Source organism: Anabrus simplex, chromosome 1 (assembly GCF_040414725.1).
Source record: "Anabrus simplex isolate iqAnaSimp1 chromosome 1, ASM4041472v1, whole genome shotgun sequence".
Taxonomy (NCBI): domain Eukaryota; kingdom Metazoa; phylum Arthropoda; class Insecta; order Orthoptera; family Tettigoniidae; genus Anabrus; species Anabrus simplex.
Window position 1 is genome coordinate 1,062,918,511 of NC_090265.1, and position 23,051 is coordinate 1,062,941,561.

A 23,051-nucleotide genomic window follows, 5' to 3' on the forward strand; every position below is an offset into this window, starting at 1 on the left:
ACAAAAGAGTGACTGAATGGGTGGCTATGTTTTCAGAAAATAGAACTCAGAAAATTACAATAGGCAACACTTTATCTGTCCCTGTAATAATTAAGAGGGGAATTCCTCAAGGCAGTATTATTGGACCTTTATGTTTTCTTATATATTTCAATGATATGAGTAAAACAGTGGAATCAGAGATAAGGCTTTCTGAGATGATGTTATTCTGTACAGAGTAATAAATAAGTTACAAGATTATGAGCAACTGCAAAATGACCTCAATAATGTAGCGAGATGGACAGTAGGCAATGGTATGATGATAAACGAGGTTAAAAGTCAGGTTGTGAGTTTCACAAAAGGAAAAGTCTTCTCAGTTTTAATTACTGCACTGATAGGGTGAAAGTTCCTTTTGGGGATCATTATAAGTACCAAAGAAAGATCTTCATTGGTGTAATCACATAAATATGATTGTAAATAAAGGGTACAGATCTCTGCACATGGTTATGAGGGTATTTAGGGGTTGTAGTAAGGATGTAAAGGAGAGGGCATATAAATCTCTGGTAAGACCGCCAACTAGAGTATGGTTCCAGTGTATGGGACCCTCACCAGGATTACTCTATTCAAGAACTGGAAAAAATCCAAAGAAAATCAGCTCGAGTTGTACTGGGTGATTTCCGACAAAAGAGTAGTGTCACAAAAATGTTGCAAAGTTTGGGCTGGGAAGACTTGGGAGAAAGGAGACGAGCTGCTCAACTAAGTGGTATGTAAATACAAAGTATGTTACAAGTGTTATTTTAATATCCACCTATTCAATACAAAGAGATGTAGTAAATTAAGAATTAAATCTTATCATAAAAAGTTACAAGGGACATGTTTCGCCCATTTTAAGGGCATCATCAGCCTCAAACTGAAGCCTGTATGGTATGTTCCGAGCTGCCAGTGAAGAGATGGCGTGGAATGACATCAGTGGACGAATAAGTTTGAGTGGTGTCTTTAAAAGTAGGAAAGATCACAATATGAAGATAAAGTTGGAATTCAAAAGTACATATTGTGGCAAATATTTGTTTATAGGAAGCTGTGTTAGGGATTGGAATAACTTACCAAGGGAGATGTTCAATAAATTTCCAACTTTGAAATCATTTAAGAAAAGGCTAGGAAAACAAGAGATAGGTAATCTTCCACCTGGGCGACTGCCCTAAACGCAGATCAGGATTGACTGATTGATTAATTGATTGTTGCTAAGCGACAGTGACTTACTCTGTATCATAATAGTCCAGTTAGAAAAGCTGTATATAGGAGGATGGGAACACGCCGTCATGTTTTATTGAAGTAACGGTATCTTTCTCGCTAGGAGATTCATGTAATAAATTATAACACTGTTCTCATTTTACAACCCACTAACTACTTTTGATAGTTTTCGGAGATGCCAAAGTGCTGGAATTTTGTCCCGCAGGAGTTGTTTAACGTGCCAGTAAATCTACCTACATGAGACTGATGTATTGAGCACCTTCAAATACCACCAGACTGAGCAAGGATCAAACCTGCCAAGTTGGAGTCAGAAGGCCAGTGCCTCAATCGTCTGAGCCACTCAGCCTGGCGCTACTTTTTAATACATTGGGTCTAACTTGAGGAAACACTGTACCTATTTGAGTCATGAATAAACTGGTATAATACAAAAATGGATGATTGTGTGTACAGTATGTGTGTACAGTATGTGTGTGTATTCCACATCTCCTCCTAAACCATTGGAGCAATTTCAACCAAACTTGGTACACTCATGAATTACTATCCGGAGATAAACATTGTAGGGGTAGGCCACCTCTCCATTAGTAGACTATAAGATTTAAGAAAAGAAAACCATAGAAAGCCAAACAATGATATATCGTTGTTCTGTATATACGTGTAAGGTGTCAACCACGCTATATCACTGTTTGGATAGTCTGCTTTTCTATACGAGTTAGTGCAGCTTGGGCAGTCAGATGGCAAAATCTTATGTGTCGAGTCCATAGAGAAGGGTCACTAGTTTTCAAATATGCCGCTAGATAGTGTGTAAATTCACTCGTTAACATGCAGTGAATTTCTGAAGTCAGTGTTCATCTACGACGTATGATCTCCATGCTGTGCGAGTAAAATGGCGACTAGCGGGAGGAGTGTTGTTGATGATGACCAACTGGCTGTGTATCTTAATAATTTAACTGACGAAGAGGATGATGAAGACTCGAATGAGGAATTAATTCCTCCAACAAGTGAGGAAGAGGAAACTGAAGGTGTTATTGGGAGCGATAACAGCTATTTTTCTGTAAACACCCAACTACGTGCTCATTGACCGAGTGTAAACAGTGAAAGTGGTAATGACCATCTGAGTGACAGTACTGATGATGATGATGGCTGTAACAACATCCAACAAAAAACAATTACAATTTCCTGTTTTATGTGAAATTCAGGTAGGTCAAGGTGTGAAATACCAACCCTCACCAGGTTATTATGAGACTCCAAGCCCGAGACACTCCCCTTCTTCAGACGTAAAACCTATAGCATATTTTTATTTGGTTTTCATGCCTGTTATGGAACCTCATAACTACAGAGACAAACAGATATGCTAATGAGTTTTTGAGAAGTCATGTCTTGTTACCACATGCCAGAGCACAGCAGCGGCGCCCGGTTACATTGACTGAAATGAAGGCGTTCATTGCTGTTTCGTTGGAAATGGGTATAACTAGGAAGCCAAGCATATTTTCTTATTGGTCAAACTCCCGTCATATTCCATGGTTTGGAAATATTTTCTCAAGAAACAGATTCCAACTGATCTTGAGATTCTTTTGTCTTGCAAACAATGATAATCTTTCACCACCTGGTCACCCTGACTACCAACCATGTGCTATGTTCGATCCCATTGTTGAACATAACAACTGTGTATTCCGATACCATTGTAAATAACTCTCTAACTACTTAAAATAAAAATATGAAACATTACATGTTTATTCAACTGAAATAGGATATTTCAAAGAAGTCATCAATATTTATCGGCGAGTTGAATTTTCTGATATTTTTTGTTCTGTTTCTGATTTTTAATTTTTGTTGCAAAAGTGTTTGGAAAATATTGTTTTCAAAATATCCAAGAGCATTTTAGTGTTATAATTTAGTTCAGCAGTAAGAGTGTCTTCTTGTTAACATTTATTAAAAATTTCAAATCATTCTGATAATACCATATTTCCTCGCATATTAGAACCCCTTCCCCCCCCACTTTTACAGCCAAAAAAAGTAAAGGGGGGTCCAATATGCGATAACCTCAAATTTTGTGCAGCGAACATGACTTCTAGGCTACAAATTGTACGCGTAAACATTCTACACTATTCTTTAACAAACTTATGAATGTATTTGAGTTATACTGGCTATTTTCGTCAGAAGGCAGTATTTCTAAACGTAAAAAGACAATAAATGGTGAACATGACTTTTAGGCCTACATATAAAGTAAATATAGACCATTCTAGTTACTCATATCACGTCATTTGTTACATTAATTCCTCTGATGAGATTGACTTCAGAAAGGGCGTACGGTAGTAAAAACTTACTACGAAGATTCGTCTCACTTCATACTCAACCCCGTAGAAAAAAGGGATAAGGGAATCGTATTATCATATAATGCAATATCGATACAAAAGAACTTAATGGTCAGTCATTTGTCTCTGTCAGTTGGGCAGTAGGTCTACCACACAGTAAACAGGATCACTGCTTTCATTTGAATTATCGCCTTGCGCCGCCAACTTCTCTGCCCTGCTACCGGCCTGTCGGCATTCCAAGTGACGTCATCTTCATTGCCATTTCATCAGCCGCGTCAGCCATGCTTCATTCTCTTTGAGTCATGCACTGCAATCGAGAGCACATACGAGGTCCCGTCTTTTTGAACCTTTTAAAAATAGTTTTGTTCCAGACTATAGAGTCTAAACAGTGTGAATCTATTCCCAAATGGTTTCTGGAGATGGTCTCTGATATTCCCAGTTGGTGTATGTGTATGTGGTGATGAGCGATACCGTGATTTGTGAGTCACAGCGTGATTTGATATAGTGATTTTCTGATATCAGTGGTTTTTAGTCGTGAAGTGATCACAATCACCGTATCATCCGTGCTGCTTCTTATTTGCAGCTTGTGATCAAGAGAATGCATGATCACAATCACCGCATCATCCGTGCTGCTAGTTATTTGTAGCTTGTGATCAAGAGAATGCCTTGTTATTGTGACTAGGCTACCTCTGTGTAAACATTTATATGAAAATCAGCCACCTAAGGTTTTGTATTTAATGAACAGCCTACATTTTGGTTGCATTACAGACACGACCGTTGCCAATTTACTTCTAGGCATACAAACGTAATCACTTTTGCATTTACATTTGTTTTTTGTGGACATGGTGAAGTTCAACCAATATGTCAAGAAAAAAAATTAGGATCAATATTGGCAACAGTCGTATTTTATACCGTAATCGATTATTTGTTATGTGCTAGGAAATGAAATTCTACACATTTATCTGGCACAAGTGAAAAATATAATGATGAAAAACTATTCTCAGCCACCTAAATGTAAGGTTAGGGATACCATTGCACGTTTCCCTAGATATCAGAACCGACAGTAATTTAGAAAGATGTGAGGTCTGGAAAGGCGTTGACCCAGCAGTGTGAGGGCAATTGGGAAGCTACAGTGAGCAGCGGTCACAGAGGCAAGACAGTACAGTTGAGGGATGTGGCGTGATTACCACACGGCTATCCAATATCTGCAAGCCAAGAGCTGGGCAGCAGCTGTTATTGAAAACCAAGGCCCTCTGAGGCCTGGAGTGTTCTTGTTCTTAATTAACTTTAGAGTAATAGTGGTTTAAATGAAAAAATTCAAAATTACAAATTTTATTTATTAGCTATTCCTCATCTTAGTCTGTAATTTTCATCACATTATTGTTTTAGATTTCACAAGAGAAAAAATACCACCATCAGCAGCATGCAGATAGTGCCACGAAAAGTAACATTTGACAGACTCTGTTCACACAAAATATACCTCCCACAACCCATAGAGGTTTCTATGCTGATATGTGTACAGCCCTAGTTGCTGCAAATATCCCCTGGAATGCTGTGTGCATAGTCCTGTTTTCAGAGATTTGTTTACAGAAATACTTCAACAGCACATACCTTCCAACATTTACATTAAAGAAAAACTAGTTAGATATTTTTTACAAAGAGGTAATTTTGTCAGTCAGGGAAGATATTTTGGAGCCTTGCATATGGCTGTGTGGACAAAACCACCAACTCTGTGGGCAGGTACATTGCTAATCTTATACTAGGAAAACTGGAACCCAATTGGCACCTACTGCTCACTTTCTTTGCCGTACAGCTTGAGAAAGTAGATCAAAGCATTGTGTACATCATCAACAAGGGGTTGCAATTGTTGTATCTTGGGAGTTTTGATGATTTTAAAGTCCTTCTCCTTGTCTCCGATGCTGCTTCCTACACGATTGCTACTCCACCTCTCCTCGAAACTTTCTACCCTTCTTTAATATTCATGTTACTTGCATGGCTCAAGTCTTGCATAGACTCACAGAAACAGTTAGGGCCAAGTTTCCAACAGTAAATAATCTGATGTCAACAATGAAGAAAGTGTTTTGTAAGGCTCCATCAAGAATAGCCATCTTCCGAGAAATTCCCCTCTATTCCTTTTCCATCACAGCCAATCATTAGCAATTGGGGTTCCTCAATGGAAGCTGCCCTGTATTTTATGGAATATCTGTGATAGATAATGTGCCTTTAACAGACAACTCTGCATGTGTGTCGTATGGGCACAGAGCCGCTAAAGGATTATTCCAGTGTTCAGAGAGACAATCTATATATTCAGGCAAATTTTCCATTTCTTCCACTCACCATTACAAAAAAGGGTAAAAAGTCTCGAACAGCTATTTTTTTGTACAGGTAACTTGAGGAAACTGACAATAATATACAAAAGTACTAGAGGTAAAGTAGAGGATAAAATAAAAGACAGGTGGTCTAGTAAACCGCAGAAGAATCTAGGTAATTCAGTGCAGAAAAGGGTATATCAGGTAATGGATGGGGAAAAAGTAGACCAAGCTAGTGAAATTGAACTGAAAAATGCAGGTAAATTTTACTATGCCCCTCCAATATCTGTGAGTTTGGAGCGCTCTTTTTCTGCCTTCCAAATTATTTTAACAGACAAAAGACACAGCCTGACTGTGGAAAATTGAGAAGATTAATGTACTGTAAAGCAAACTATGAATGAAAAGTGCTGCAGGAATATTCCTCACAAATAAATACACATACCGGAACTCTGCATTTACACCATTATCAGATGTCTACAGTGTTGTAATTGTGTTCAGTAATTTTAGTTCAGTACTGATGAAGATTTTTGGTACACCTAATCCATAGCTGTTTGTGATAAACGTCTGTTTGATTATGTCTTAAATTTTGCAGTTATTTCTGTTAAGAATAGGTAGCCCATACCATATTACTTAAAAAAAAAAAAAAAAACGCTTTATTGTGTAAGTCTACATTGTCATATTTTAAAGTCTATTTTCTGACTATTTTTAAAGCATATTTGAAGTGCCTATTTCTCTTTTTAAAACCTATTTACTTGTTTAAAAAACCTATTTTAGGTGCTTAAAACAATTATTTTTAGAGCCTAAAATCCCAAGTCTGTATCATCGGATACATACCGATTGTTGACTACTGCTTTCTGGCAAAGCAACTGAGGGGTGCTTGCAATTCAAATGTTCATGAGATTTGAAGTACCGTATAATCCCGAATACCACACACACTTTTTTCCCCAAACAATTGGTTCTAAATCTTGGGTGCGGGTCTTATTCAAGCTGTTCATTCTCGTAAATATTTACTACGTTTATGTGGAGTATTGAAAAAGATCTGAATACGGTTACCGTACTCAATATACCACATGTAAACGGGCATTCAGGTCTTATTGTGTTTTTGTTGCGTTCTAGAAAACAAAATAGATTTTTTTTTTTTTCAATGTGGTTACAGTGGCATGTAAACACGAAATGTAAGGTCTCAAAGTCTCCTACAGAAAGACGAAGTACATGGAGTACAGACATCAGGGAGAGAAAAGCATGGAAATGAAGTGCGGAAAGGTTAGAAGAGTTTAAGTATTTGGGAGAACTGATCCAACCCAATGGACTAGATTAGGAAGCAAACAAGGAAAGAGCTAGAAAATTGGAACTGGCCTACAGACTGACACAGAACAGGTGCAATAAACGGGCAATATCCTACAAAGCCAAAATTAAACACTACAACATTGTTGTAAAACCAGAGGGGCTGTACGGTTCAGAATGCCTTATCTTAAAAAAAAAGGGGAACTGAAAGAAATTGAGAAGAAGGAAAGGAAAATTCTTGGACCTCAGAAAACAAAGGATGGGACATGGAGGAAAAAGAGAAATGAGGATCTCTACAAGTACTCCGAAAAGATCACGGACACAATGCGAAAACGAAGGCTGAAATTTTACGGACATCTCGTCAGAATGAACGATAAGCGCCTGACTAAAAGAATATTAAAATATATACTTGGATTGAGGAGGACAACGAAATCGGTGGAGGAGGTTAAGAAGGACGCAGAAGAAATTAAAATAACACCAGAAGTTCAGAACTCGAGTAGATGACCACAAATTCCATGAAGGGCAGCAGAAGAACAGGCCCAAATTTGTAATATCTCAGGAGCAGAGAAAAATAAGGAGTGAACGAATGAAGAAGTTCTGGGAAGAGAAAAGAAGAAGACTGGCCAGAAAGAATTAAGTTTCACGCGGTCCACAGTCGGCCAAAATCGGAAGCAAGAAGAAGAAATATGGTAAATCAAAGAATATGGGTAAATATGCGGTAAATATGAAAGCCGCTGCTGCGGATGCTCGATCGTCATTTGTTTTACAAGAGTTGCTGGCACGCTGGGTGCGCGAATAGCTGATCTCGCTGGATATCGTACTTCGCGAGAGTCGAGGCTGTTGGTTACGGAAGTCTACCTCGCTCACATTCGAGTTCCGTATCTGCCCCGTGAAAGTGCTGTCTCGATAGTAAGCGATGGATTCAAAACGGCGTCTGCGGTCATTTACTGTGCGTGAGAAACTTAAAGTTGTAAGCGAAGCTGAAATATACGAAAATCGTGCCCTTGGCAGAAAGCACGATATTGATGAATCGTGTATTCATGATTGGCAAAAGAAGAAGGAAAAACTTCTAAAAAGTAACGGCAATCACAGAGCGTTCCATGGGCGGAGTGCAGTGTTTCCGGAAATTGAAGAACGACTCCACAAATTTGTGATAGAAAAACATGAGTTAGGATATGGTGTTTCTGGTGAAATGTGTCAATTGAAAGCACTAGAGATTTCAAAAGAACTCAAAATACAGGGTTTTACTGAAAGCCGGAAATGGATCCGAAACTTTTATAGGAGAAAGGGATTGTGCATTCGGAGATGTACGTCTATTTCACGTCTTCCTGGGGCATATGAAGAAAAATTAACGGCCTTTCAGCGTCACATTATTCATCTGAGGAAGCAAAAAGAGGTGGTAATGAAAAGCAACGATGCACGGTAATGTCGTGTGTATTAGCAGATGGAACCAAAGTCCCTCCATATGTGGTTCTGAAAAGGAAAACACTTCTGAAAGGAAACTTGCCGTCCAATGTTATTGTTAGAACACATGAGTTTGGCTCGATGGACAGTGCGTTAGTTGAGGACTGGGTGAAGTGCGTTTGGCAATGTCGCCCAGGAGCTTTGTTACAAAAACAAAACATGCTTGTGTTTGACAGTTACCGAGGACATACAAATGACGCCGTAAAGGATATGATGAGGAAAGGAAAAACCGATCTTGCGATAATTCCCGGAGGACTCACTTCTATTCTACAGCCGCTGGATGTGTGCGTGAACCGGCCTTTCAAAACTGCAATGAAACAGCTTACACCGACCATCTTACTAATAAACGGTGTATAAATTTTATACAAGGTTTATACACCATTCATGTGAAATTCGTTACTTATAAACCGTGTATAAGCCTCCTGTGTACATCTGTTATAGTTATTAATTGAATTGCTTGTATAGACTAGGACCCTTGTATAAGCGTTGTATAGCAGGGAGTAGCGGAAAGAGAAATGAGTGAGCAGTTTATTTTCGTGGTATTTACTGTCTGCAGTAATATAATTGTGGTGAAATATTCGACTTATCCATTTAACACACATTGAAAGAATGGATGAAAACGTTGATGATCTTCATGATATTTTAAACACAGAAGACATACACCATTCAGAGGTTATGGAGGCTAGACATCTTTGTAAAGTAAGACACTTTAAAGAGACGGAATGACAATGATTAACTATAAAAGGAATGATGGCAGCGGGTATTTTTGTGTAATAATGTCTTACTGCTTAATAGACTTTTGAAATTGCGAGTTTATTATACATTATCTGCCTTTACATAGATCATTCTCAAATTTGAGTATAAAAAGGGACATATTCCTTGACATAAAAAATGGTATAACTTGAAAACCGTACGTAATATGATTTCCATACTTTGTAGTTGAATACGCAGATATATGATGTATAAATGCCTGATAGAAACTTTTTTGATCAAACCTTTCTTTTAGCTACAAAACAGTTTTTCCTTTCTCTTAAAAAGTAAGGAGTTTGGAATGTGTACCCTTTTCAACTCACCGATTCAATTACAATTGCTTACGTTTTCCGTACTATCCCAGTTAGGAGCTCTTGATCTTTTCTTAAGCTTTTCCATTTCTTTCGTGGAGTTCATTACACAAGCAAGCTGAAATGCTGATATCAAGATAAGCCAATTTCCACCTGTCTCATTTTGTGTTGCCACTGCTTTTTCGATATGCCATGCTACTGTGTGACTTTCCGGAAAGTTTTACTCATATATAACCAGCAGAAGCGATCATAAAGGCGGTGAGTGTGCAATATACGTCAGTGAACTGCAGGAAGAGACTCCTACGACTTGGAACGAGTGTATATGTGCTGTATAGTAATACAATGCGTATACCACGTTTATTAGTAAGAAAAATATACAATGCTTATACAGGGTTTATTCACTGTATAACTATACAAGTGTTAAACAACTGCATAAGGACTTTTTATTAGTAAGACTCTGAATGGATGTCTGATGGTGATCATGCGTTAACACCAACCGGACGAATGAAGAGGCCTGAAGTGGGCCCAATATGCGGCTGGATCAAGACCCGCATGGGTGCACATTCCCAATGATCTAGTGTCCAAAAGCTTTAAGAAATGTGGAATTTCAAATTCAGTGCACGCTAGTGAAGACGATTATTTGTGGAAAGATACCAGCGACGGAAGTTTCTATGGTGAAACTTCAGATGACGACGGTGAATTGTGAATGATCCGAGTTATTGGACTGATATTATTTACGATTTTTGTGATGATTTTATTATTTGTTAGCTGTTTGAATGTATATTTGAAGAAAATTAAATAGGTACGTAAGTTATTTTATTTTTTATTTATTTTTTCCGTATTATGCCGTCTCAAATTTAGGGTGCAGGTCTTATTCGGTGGCGGGTGGTATTCGGAATTATATGGTACTTGTTTTATAAGATAATTTCTGTTTGCACATATTACATAATGCAAAGTTTTCATCCACTTCCTTAACCTTTTCCGGCCCTTAGCGCCCGAATGTTCATTTAGCCTTCCGGTCCTTAGCGCCCGAAAGCGCCCGGCTGCATTATCTGCATTCGTCTGCGATCTGTGCGATAGTTTTTTTTATTTTTCTCATCAGTGAAGTATTTATAAGGCATTTATGAACACGCAGTGCAATCTACAAGTCTTAGGGAATAAAGGAAGAGAGATAATCTGTCTTGACGTTGCCTAGGCAACAGTCTTGAACTTCCGCGAGCGCGGGTCAGCTGTTTCGTCCGTAAACATGGCGGGATTGAATATCACGTATATTGAAACTGAGCTGAATATGGGCGGAAAAAGTGACACAGAATCTTTGAGTAGGGGTGCAGGTGAATTTTTAATGAGTGAATAATGTATCAACGAAGATAATTTTAGTGGTAACAGTGATATGAATGAAAACGAATATCGATAAATCGGACCTGATGGCGATGCCACGGCAATTCAGGTAACACAAATATTACGTTTCGTTACTCTGAATGATTAAATGGATGATGTTAAACCTGCGCATAATTCGGAAAGAGTATTAGGGGAAAGAGATTGTTTTTACGTATGTTAGGAGGAGAAAAACTATTCAGTGACATAGTGCACCCGCTCACCTCCTGAGTCCCAGACTAGCATTTATCTCAGGGGTGATCAGTTCGAAAACGATAAAAAAAAAAATTTATATAAAGAAATTCAAAAAAAATATATATCGGCGCATCAAATGAACACAGGGATGAACGGGGCATGCAAATTTAAGGTTACGGGGGACGACTCATTCATGGATACAAATTTTTGACTCCACAATAGGACTGGGAAGTGACAACTTAAATTCCATGGGCATACTGGACTAACTACAATGAAAAGATATGGAAACTGTTTCCTATTTAAATTGCAATGAGGAGCAATTTATTCACTTATTTTGCATACTACACATGATGACAATTTTACATTGGGACACTTTAATCCTGAAAAATAAATGACATAATACTTGGATTTTACCTCACTACTCTGGTAGTGTAAAACATTTGGTGAATTCGCCCCAATTGGTTACTGGGGATCGAATTCACATCCGTATGATTGGACGTTTCACCACTGGAGATCTTCTTTCGGAGACGAAGGCACGACAGTAACTTTTTACTGTCGTCTCCTCGTTCCGTTTGGACATGAGACACTTCCGGTATGTACATTCTGGTGAGCCGGACACCCACCTTGGAAAATGTTATCGCCTCGAAAAAAAAAACGGGAATTTATAATACGGACAAACTCTAGCCTATTATTTCCAGATTCACAAACACACCAGGTGGAGTTCATAAACTCAAAAGCTACTTTAATATTTACACTTGTCAATACGACAAGACGTACGGAAAGGTTCATTACTATGCTCTGACCATGAAAACATGTGCCGTCCGTGGGTTATTTACGTATCTACTGCTAACAATCTCCCCGTGAAAACCCAACATCTGGTTCGGAGCAGTTCGACACAGGATGACTGTCCCTAGCATATCCTCCTATGATTATTAAATAATATCATACCATTCTTTATCTGATCATTATCATATTCTTTGACTACCATCAATTAATTTTATTATTATCATTAATTTCAATTATAATCCTGTATTTGATTATTATCATTTGTCATCCGGGATGATTATATGCCAACCCTTGCCGACGTTTCAAACGAAGGGTCGTTCTTCCTCCTAATTTATCCGCACAATATAATGATCAGCTTCCTCATAAATATTATTATTATTATTATTATTATTATTATTATTATTATTATTATATTCGTAACAATGAATCATCGCCCATTAAATATCTTAAATTCCTTTCATCATAATTATTATTCTCAAATGACTATTGCAAGTTCTTTATCTTCTGCTCCTTCAACCTTTCATTATTATTATTATTATTATTATTATTATTATTGGAAATCGTGATTATCGTAACCCGTAATCATCCTCGCTATAATACTTCAACTTCTCGCTCTTATTATTTTCATCAAAAAAAAAAAAAAAAAAAAGGTAGCTTCATTGGTTATTCTTCTTCTCCTTCTTCAAATATTTTATTTATTATTATTATTAGTTAAAAATCTCAAATCTTTCATTTCAACTCCCAACATCATTATTATGTCCAAAATATAAAAAAAGTAAATTCTTCAAAAACAAAAAAAAAGTAGCTTAGTTTTATTTATTATTATTATTAATTAAAAAAAATTAATTTCGCCTGTTACACGGTAGTTCACTCTTAATATGTTTAACGCATAACCCCTTTTACGATTCCGATTTATCTTGGCACTAAGCACTTGATTTAAGACAAGATTCACTTGGAGTATGATTATTGTTATTATTATTATTAAAAATGGAAAGATGATATTTTAATTTCCACTCTTTAGAATTTAGTCGCATATGTTAAATCCCGTTATGAACCACTAAGATCTGCTTTATATCGGTCGGGACAACACGGTATTCGGGACCGTACCTTCACTTTCGTACTGCCGTTAATTTTATATGGGGACACCTGTCCTCCCAAGACACATCTCACAACCTATGGCACATCGCGGCTGGGCAAATACCTCCAATGCCGGCGATTGCTAAACTATTCCTTCAAATTTGAAGTCCATTTCCTTTCATCGGAACTCTTCAAACATTTAATTCATAAAATAATCCTCGGTGCGTGGATTCTACCACTAATAACACCGGCATATGCATTTATATCATCTTAGGCCTTGAGATTCATCTCTTTCATCATTACAAACAATACGGCTCAATTTATTTCACGCCGGATATTCGTCCCTCATGACTTCCAACTCTAAATATGGGCTCAAATCATTCTGGGCTTTTAACATATCGTGACCATTCTAATTCACGTGCCTATATCGCTTTTAAACAAAATTTTAATGGTTAAATTAAAGTCAAAAAACGTAAAATCAAAAATTTACGTAAAATCAAACTGACTACGCGAATGAAAGTCTTTAACGCTACATGTCATCTCCACATTGATTATTATATTTGCACTGGCTAACTCGCGAAGCACTGTCATTATTATTATTATACTGTAACTTGCAAACGCACAAATATTATTATTATTATTATTTTACTTTCCTTTGTCAACACACAAACATGATTATTATTAGTATTTTAATGACCTTCCGTACGCAACACAAATCTTACATACTCTGGCTCTTTCATAATCTGGCTGTCTAATAGAAATTATTCCTAATTAAATTACAAATGATCACCGCAGTGATTGAAAATCAAATAAATGGGTTAGCACAAAAAAAAAGGAAATTAACACTTGAATTGAACTTAAGTCAAAATATTACGAACAGCATGCATTAATTGAAAGAAATATATCCCATTTTTACATTATATACAACAAACAAATACTCAAATTAATTAATCTAACCCATTATTACGTTAATATAAATTAGTTCGTCCGTCTAACAAAAAAAAATCATGGACTCGGGAGGCGGACCATGTTAAGTAACCATAATTAATTTACACTGAACCCCGTTTAGTCGCGATAACATCCCCCAATATCAAAATTGTGTACTCATTCCTATGTAGAATTCCATTGTCTCGTAACAGATGAGATATAGGCCTTACGGCCCCATGGTGATCTACTCGTCCATCATGTCGCACAATACAAATTTAACACAATAAAACACTTCTGGGTGACTACCCATGATTAATACCTTATTACACTATTTTACACAAGAATACTAATAAAAAAAAAAACACTTATAGGTGCTCCTAGACCCCTGACACTCGCACAATATACTCTTCATATACGCCCGAAACACACGTCGTGACACATTACGACGAAATGTCGTTCATTTGAACCGGCACGTATCGCGTCTTCAACCGGCACTTCCTGGTTTATTTCTAAGCCGTCTTGATAATCGCCTAGCTCCTATGGTTCCCTGCTCGGATAGTTATTCACCGTCTATCTTGAGGTGTTTACTTCAGGCTCCGCACACTGCCTTCCAAAGGTACTATCGGCGTTCCGTTAATTATTTATTATTCAATCACATGGCATTTATTAAATTCTACATACAGTTGTACTGATTAGTTACACTCGGTACTATGGATAATTTCACTGTTCGTATTCATTCTCCTAATAATTCACGCACTTTCAGCTTTAACTGACTTCGAATGCGTCCCGAGGTACTGACTTACAGAGTCAACGTGTCAGAGTCTCAACTACTTCATACGACTGACACGACTGGTGACCGATAACGACTGGTGACTGGTAAGAACTGAGTGATGTGAGGTCCGCTTCTGGACTTTTATGGACGATATGATTTCCCGCCGGGGTCATCCGCGGTCAGCTCCTGGAGAGGGGGGTTGGTTATCCTAAATCGGCCTATGCAGGCGGATTTGGATCTCTTGCTTTATCCTACTTAATACACTGGCGATACACATTCATGTGTCGTATTCTGAACTCCTATCGTTCGGTGATCATGGAAATATCACTTAATTTCTGTCCTCCACCTTTCGCGCGCTAACTCGGCGTCCCTGATGGCGTGCTCATCTCGACCAATGGCGAGATAGCGTGGGTCATTTCCACGAATTCATTACTTTAATTTATTACGATTACAATTAATCAACATGGGAACGATATCACAAAAATCCCCTCTATTCAATTATGTGGTTGGAATAATTTAATTATTGTTATCGGAGAAGCTAACTGGAGTTCACTCTGAGTTTTTCTTATGTTGGTTTATCTGCGGGCCTGTGATAAATTTTCTCATTGGTCAACACCGCTTCGGTTAGTTTGAAATCTCTTCCTTGTAACGTTGACAACACCAAATGCCTCGGGCGTGGAAAAACTGGCACATCACATTCTCGGTATTGGTGATACATATGCTCGCCCTTGGTCCGAAATATATACTCTTTCACTTCCTCGAAGTCATTACTTCGTTGTTGTGAGCTCTAGCTTTAATCCTCTTATCTTCTGGCCAAGAAACATTTTCCCCTTAATGACAAGCTTACACTGTGGCGACGGACAGTCGCGATATGTCTAGCTCATGTCGAAATTATCCCGTCCACACAAAACTGACACTGTATTCATTTAATATTCCTTTATATCTGTATTTCTCATATCAAAATCAAATCATGAAAGATAGAGCCTATCTCATCAGGGTACAATAGCCTATTGCGCATATAACAATGCAGCCTTCAAACAGTCGCATTCTGGTAAGATAAAAATAGAATGGGAAGACCCTTGCCCAGATGAAATAAAATCTTATATACATGGGCATCATTCTACTTCCAAAATCACGTGATTATTGGTTTTCAGGGATTCAGACAACATGGGAATGTGACAAATGCAGACTGTCTCTGTGTCGAGTATCACGAGGAGGGGAGGGGGGGGAACACATTATGACTCAATAAACAGAGAAATGGATGTGATGGTATATTTTCTAATGTTATTGAAAATTTGAATTCATTGTGACCAATAGTTTTTACTGTATTTAACTTTTTCTGAAACAATACGGTCTGTTTCAGTTTTTGCTAAATAATAGGTTGAAACCTGGGGATAAGCGGAGTGAAAATGTGGGCGGGAAAGGGTTAAAGAACTGCCACAGATCACTATTTTTCCTCTTTCTAGAAAATGCCATTTTGGTCAACTTGCCTCCTAATACTGAGGTCAAGTGACAATATGAGAGGTAAGAAAAGGAAATACTCCCTGGGCCTTTCAAAATACAGGAGAAATACATGTTTAAGTCTCTACTGTAAACGCTTCAAAATAATCTGAGCAAAACTGTTGCAAAATGATCACGGCATTTTCTTAGTGCTCGCACCTTAATCGCCTCCATCCGCTGGGTAAAGCGTCACTCAGATGTTCCGCGTCACTGAAGGGCTATGTGAAAAAAAAAGAACTATTTTACAGTTTTAAACCTATCATAATCAATAAGCTCTATGAAATTTTATGACTGCTTGTCCAGTATGGCTGCTAACAGTCTACTGTTAAAAGACACCCCAAGTCCAAGACTCTTTCTTACATCTAACAAAAGAAACATGCTGTATGTTTACATCATATTGTAACAGTGTAATTCTGGACCATTTTAACACAGAACTATAGTTCTTACAGTGATGAAATGCATAATTAACAGAAAATAACCTTACCTGGAGCTCAGGCCCCTTTTTACAATAAGCCATTCGTTTACTTTTGATTATTTTCTGGTTCTATAATCTACAGTAGATGTTAAGTGAGCAAATACAACAATTTTCTAAATACATTTAATGTAAAATGAGCATTACACATACTGTAATTACTTATCAATATTGCATAAGCTGTAACTATTCTTCACTATGTTTGTTTTGGATTATACATTACTAGGCTCTAGATATAGATTATTAACACAATGTATAAAAACTATTTTGCTATTTCAGTTTTAAACCTATCATAATCAATAAGTTATATGAACAGTTTAAGGCTGCTTGTTCAGTATGGTTACTTAAGGCTGCTTGTCCAGTATGGTTGCTAACAGCCTACTGTTAAAAGATACCTCAAGTCCAAGACTCTTTCTTACATCTAACAAAAGAAATTAACGCAAAGAGAATGCATCTGGATGTATTATAGGTTGATGATATTCGGGAAAGAGTAAATAACGAAGAAGAGATAGAAGATTATAGAGTTCTTAACAGATATTAAAAAGGGAAGTACAGAGTGTGGAGTAGGAACTTTTGATCAGAATACTATTGCACACAACACAGTATCTGTTCGGCAAGTAAATGATAAATGATGTGGGTAGATTTAGCAGCTGGAGGAATTAGGATAAGAATTGTCTCAGTCGATTTGCCATGTGAGGGTACAGATACGGATGAAGTTGACAAGTTTTATAAAGCATTAAGTGACATCATAATCAGGGTCAACAGCAAGGGCAGGATAGTGCTAATGGACGATTTCAATGTGAGAGAGGGCAACAGAACTGAAGGATATGAGAATGTGATTAAATGTGGGGAACATATGGGAACCAATAGCAATGAGAAGCATTAACTGGACTTCTTTGCTAGTATAGGATTAGCAGTTATGAATAAATTCTTCAAGCATAAGGCTATTCACCATTACACACAGGAGGATAAGGGCAACAGATCCATAAGACTATATCATAACTGACTTGGAAATCAGGAAATCTGTCAGGAATGAACAGGTATTCTGGGGATTTTATAATGATACAGATCTGATCTGTAGTGAACTAATTATCTACACGCCCAGGATAAAAGAGAAATCTGTCTGCAGATGAATGAGTAAAAAATCGCCAGGACAAGGAAAGTTTTATACTTCTGTATGTTCATATCATCATTCCTACCCTCCTAACTTTGTTAATTTATATCCATACACTTGTTCATTCTATTTCCATTGAATAAACAATTACCGGTACACGTTTCCAAGACATTGAAGATATTAATTTAACTCACTTAGTTTTTCACCAGCATATCGTTGTGTGATATTTAGAAGACCTTCACCATACTTTTCAAAGTTGGCAACAGTAACATGAGGAATCTTCAGCATATCCTCTGCAGTCTCTGGCAATGCTTCAGACATGGCTTGTATTGCCTGCACAATAAATATAACATGTTGTCATAAACAAGAGTACACTCCACTTGCTCAGGACTTGATCCCAAGACACTAGTTTACATAGTTTCTGCACTACTAACATAAACATTAGTCAATACAAGGTAAATATTTAGCTCATGGGCAATCTCTAGTTTGAACGGCATGGAAAACAATAGGACTGCTCACCCTATACAGATGGGTCCAGAAAAATGTAGACACTCTTTGATAGTTAATATCCTTGGAACAAAGTAACATATTGTTGCAATTCTTGCACGATAGCTTAGTCTATTGTTTTCTCAACAGATGATGGTCACGTAAATGGCGTGGCAATCTTGGCGTGCGTTTTCCAAAAAATGACAGTGCAGCAATGAATGAAGTAAGATTGTTGTCTGAGCAACACAAGGCTGTACTGAAGTGGTACTGGAAGTATGAAAACATGATGGAGGTACAACGGCAATGGCGTAATGTATACGGAACTCAGCCACCAACACCACAATTTATCGTATTCGGGATAAATTTGAAGCTGATGGTACTGCTCAGGATGTGCATAAGAAAAGGTTTGGCTGACCAAAAACATCAACGAGTCCAACTTCCAGCGCTGCTGTGTTGCAACATTTTACTAGGTCCCCTCAAAAATCTGTGAATCATGGTGCACGTGAAAGCAAGGTAAGCCGATCAATCGTATGATGAATTCTGAAGGCTGCAAAGTGGAAAGTGTACATTCCAAGATCGCTGCAAGCTATGAACGAGGATGACCCGGACCGAAGGATCGAGTACTGCGAGTGGTTTGAAGGCATTCTTCGCGAGGATGAACGGTTTGCAGGGATAGTTATCTGGTCTGATGAGGCCCAATTCAAGCTGAACGGTACTGTTACACACCACAACTGCGTGTACTGGACTCCTGAAAATCCATGCAATCACATGGACAAACATATTAATCTACCCGGTGTTAATATGTGGTGTGCTCTGTGCAAGAATAGAAACGGTATGTCATTTTGTTCCATTAATATTGACTATCAAAGAGTGTCTAAAATTTCTGGACCCCTCTGTATATATGTGAAGCTCTCCAGGAAACCACAGTTTAAGTTACATGCCAAATTTTACACTACGAAGGAAAAAAGTGAGAATATTTTTAGATTTGAACACCATCTGTTAGCCTGATCCTTGAACTACGTGATGAAAGTAGTGACAGTGACATTGCCATACACGAAGTATTTGAAAGAACTTTGGAAACAGATTGTACAGTCTAACAAAACCATACCTTAAGATGCAGTGGGAATTTAACATTAGCGACTTACAGTATGTTGCCATTGATGCTTTCATGGCCCGTACTTATAGACATGATGCTGTATAGGCTTTTGAGCTTATGATGAGGAAGCCTTTCTCGTGGACAGTCGAGATTTCTTCTGAGGACGCAGAGCACAGTTCGCTGCGAATCGTAAAGAATTTCACCTATTTTCTTGACACGGCTTAATCCCAAAAGCCTATACAGCATCATGACTTACAGTATGGTTTCTTTAATGAAGTTCCTGCATTGTCGTCTTGTACCAAAATATGAAGTAACCGGGTTGTGCACCAAGATAATGTACAGTTACAATTATAGACTTCATTTACTTTAATTAAGGTGGATTGAATGCACAGGAACCCGGTCATACTAATGGGAGGCAAGGGAATCCCCAGTTTATTTCAAATGTGACTGATGTTATCTGCTACAGCTGGCGGAGATATGTAGTGAGAAAAGATGATTGTAGATATTTGTAACTTTTTCCCTAGTGGCGTAATATTCCTGACAATATTCAGAAAGTTTATAATGATTACTTTTCTTCACGTTTCAATTTCAGTAGTGATAGTGAATGTGGTCAAGGGGAGACTGTGAATGTAATATCTGAGGTACTTTCTGATATTGCACTACTTGACACGTCAGTGGTAAGTTCCAGATGTTTAATACATACTTATGCTTGTTTTTATGAATATTCATGCATAAGGACAGTCTGAGGTTCGATTCCAAAGCCTAGAATTAGTGTATTATTTTCTCATGTAAACAATCTAAAAAATCTTCTTGTATAATTTTTTTTTGTAGGACAAAAATTTCTTCAGCCTGTTCTCATTACAATTACTCAAGAAAATGAGCCAGGAAGTGATAATGTTGTTAGGGAAATTGACTAGATATATGATTTAGGTCTAACTGGAGCAGACAGCACGGAAGTTTGAGAGCCTGACTTTGGTTCTGAAAATTCTGATGCGGATGAAGACCGAAAGATAAACAAGTTTTTAAAGTTGGGGTGTGGCTGTAAACAGATTTACAAAAAGAGTCAGTGTAGTAATGCATTTTTTTTTTTTTTTGATGTGTACAAGCAAGTGTGAGAAGAAAGTAACTCCAATCTACTAGATCTCATCATTCTCGGACAGATGTGTTCCATGGGTTCGGTTGGTTCATCAACGGTTCTGACAAAATGAAAAGTGCAGAAGGATGAACAACGTACCATTGCAGAAGGATAAATAATGTACCAGACGTGCATTTAAGGTACTTTTTCTTTTTTACAAGGTCTTACGGCGACAATGAGATAGGAAAAGGCTAGGAGTGGTGAAAGACGCGACCATGGCCTTAATTAAGGTACAGACTCAGCAATTGCTTGGTGTGAAAATGGGAAACCACGGGAAACCATCGCAGGACTGCCGACAGTGGGGTAAAAACCCACTATCTCCCGATACTGGATACTGGCTGCACTTAAGCGACTGCAGCTATCAAACTTGGTCATCTAAGGTATGCGAGACTTCAGTCTGTGAAACTATTTACTATTTAGTCATGGTACATCAAAAATGCACAAGAGACTAAAAAAAAAAAAGTTCTCAAAGGAGAGTGTGGTGACTAAGCTGCATGAAAAAGCACGTTGTATCCCATAAGTAAAGACACGCTCATTTAAAGATACAAAAAACGTCGTGAGTTTCATAAGAAATTATACAATTCAAAATGCATTATTTCTTCTAGGCAGACAAGCAACTCACTGCAAAATGACTAATAAGCTTCCACCTTCTTCAGATTCAACGGTTAAAGTATACCACTGCTATGAAGAGTTGTAAACAAAAGCTTTTGTTCCTTATGGAAAATGCTCTGTCCTGATATAATAATACAAAAGCCAATGACTGATCTATGTAAGAAATGCCAGAACTCCTATACTACTGTTAGAAGCATGTCATTTACCCAAGAGGAAGAAAAAAATGAGAATAAAAGAAATGCAATAACTCCTTGAGATGGTGATGATAGAAAGACAACATTTTCCTCAGGGCCGCGGCTAACCTTCAAATCCAAGAGACATTCCATGTGCAGCAGCTATTTCTCGTCCTTTAAAATACAGCATTTCTTGAGAAATGGCATATCCAACGGAATCATATAGGTATTTAAGCAGATCCTCCTCTACTTGTGTAAACTTGGCGCTTTTTGGTCCGCGATATGCTTTGCGAGACTTGTTGGTCGCTTCAAGTGCACTTCTCTGTTACCGCGGTACCGCACATTGCATTCAGACACTGAATACTTGTGGTCCATTCCCCTATTCCTGTATATTTCGGCGTAACTGATCATCGCGAGTTTATATGATGCAGTTACTTGAATACTTGCTCACTGTGAACTAACAAACAATTCTGAGATCACACAAAACGCCATGTCCCGTATCTGAAACACTCGTAAAGTATGTTTGTACCAGACTGGAATAGGGCATCACCAGTCACTTCTGGGCTGATTCTCTCACTGAACTAGTGCAGTGGTATTTCCTACCGGCTGATAACAGCACGTTGCCTGGTATTTGGAATGACCGGTTTTGCAATAGGAAGGCTGCTACTTGAGTAGCTGACATCTTTATTTCAAAATGCACCCGAAGCTGTGTGATGGACGTTTGAATGTGAAACATTTCTTTTTCTCCACTTTGGACCTAAAAATACTGGGATGCGTAAATTATGCAAGGGCGTTAATTATGCGAGTAAATACGGTACTTAGTTGGTGCAAAATCTAGGCTTATGGAGTTTTATACTTTGTAGCAGCTCCGTCTTTGTCATATCTGCGGGTATCTCCAGTAAATTATTTCCCACCAACCACAGAAGAAGGATATCTTTTTCTGCCTTTCATTGTCGGTGCTTTGCTTAGTTGCACAGTCTTTTTAAACATCATTGTGAAAGTAATCCCATTCATTTCTTCGTGATAATCACAAGTGCTGTTTGATCTGAAAAGATGCATAGCTCCCGGAACAAATCCATTAACATCACCTGCATGAAGTAAAATAAGCCTAATTCCTATCCCAATAGGTGCTCTGAAAGTCCCTGCTGCAGTTTCATATGTCCAGATCACCATTTTAGAATGTCCGGAATTTACCCATGTTTCATCTAAACTCACCACACTATCAGGACTAGACTTCAGATTTTCCTCCCAAAATCTACCTTGCAATGCTATAATTTCACTTCTCTCCATCATAGCTTTTCTCCCAGAAAATTTCTTCCAACGAAAGCCAAGTTCTCTCAGTTCTTTACTCGACTGAATAACTGAGATTCTTCAAAAGAGGAAGGTAGTTTATCACGCGTGGGAAATTCCCTCCTCATTTATAATAAACTATAAATAATATAACAATATAAGGTATCAGTGGAACCGACCCACAGTGCCTCACATGCACAGAAGCTGGCATAGAACAACAGTATTACTGACCAAGGAACTGCTTCTATAGCACAATAATGAATCGATGATACCTATAGTCAAAAGGGGTCCAAAATCCAAGTCAGCGGCACCTCACAATGGTACTTATCGCTAGGAAAGTAGAACCGTGGTATTTGTCATGTTGCGGTACTAATCAAGAGTAGCG

At 37.9% G+C, this 23,051-nt stretch overlaps 1 protein-coding gene across 2 annotated transcripts in view; it reads right to left on the reverse strand.

The window, feature by feature from the left end:
* The window catches only part of Blm (Bloom syndrome helicase), a 194,110-nt gene that overhangs the window by 14,434 nt on the left and 156,625 nt on the right, over window positions 1-23,051 (reverse strand). For both annotated transcript variants that reach the window (XM_067137120.2, XM_067137119.2), the window contains one exon: window positions 18,069-18,207. In XM_067137120.2, the coding sequence (XP_066993221.2) occupies window positions 18,069-18,207 (139 nt within the window). The remainder of the gene's footprint in view (window positions 1-18,068; window positions 18,208-23,051) is intronic.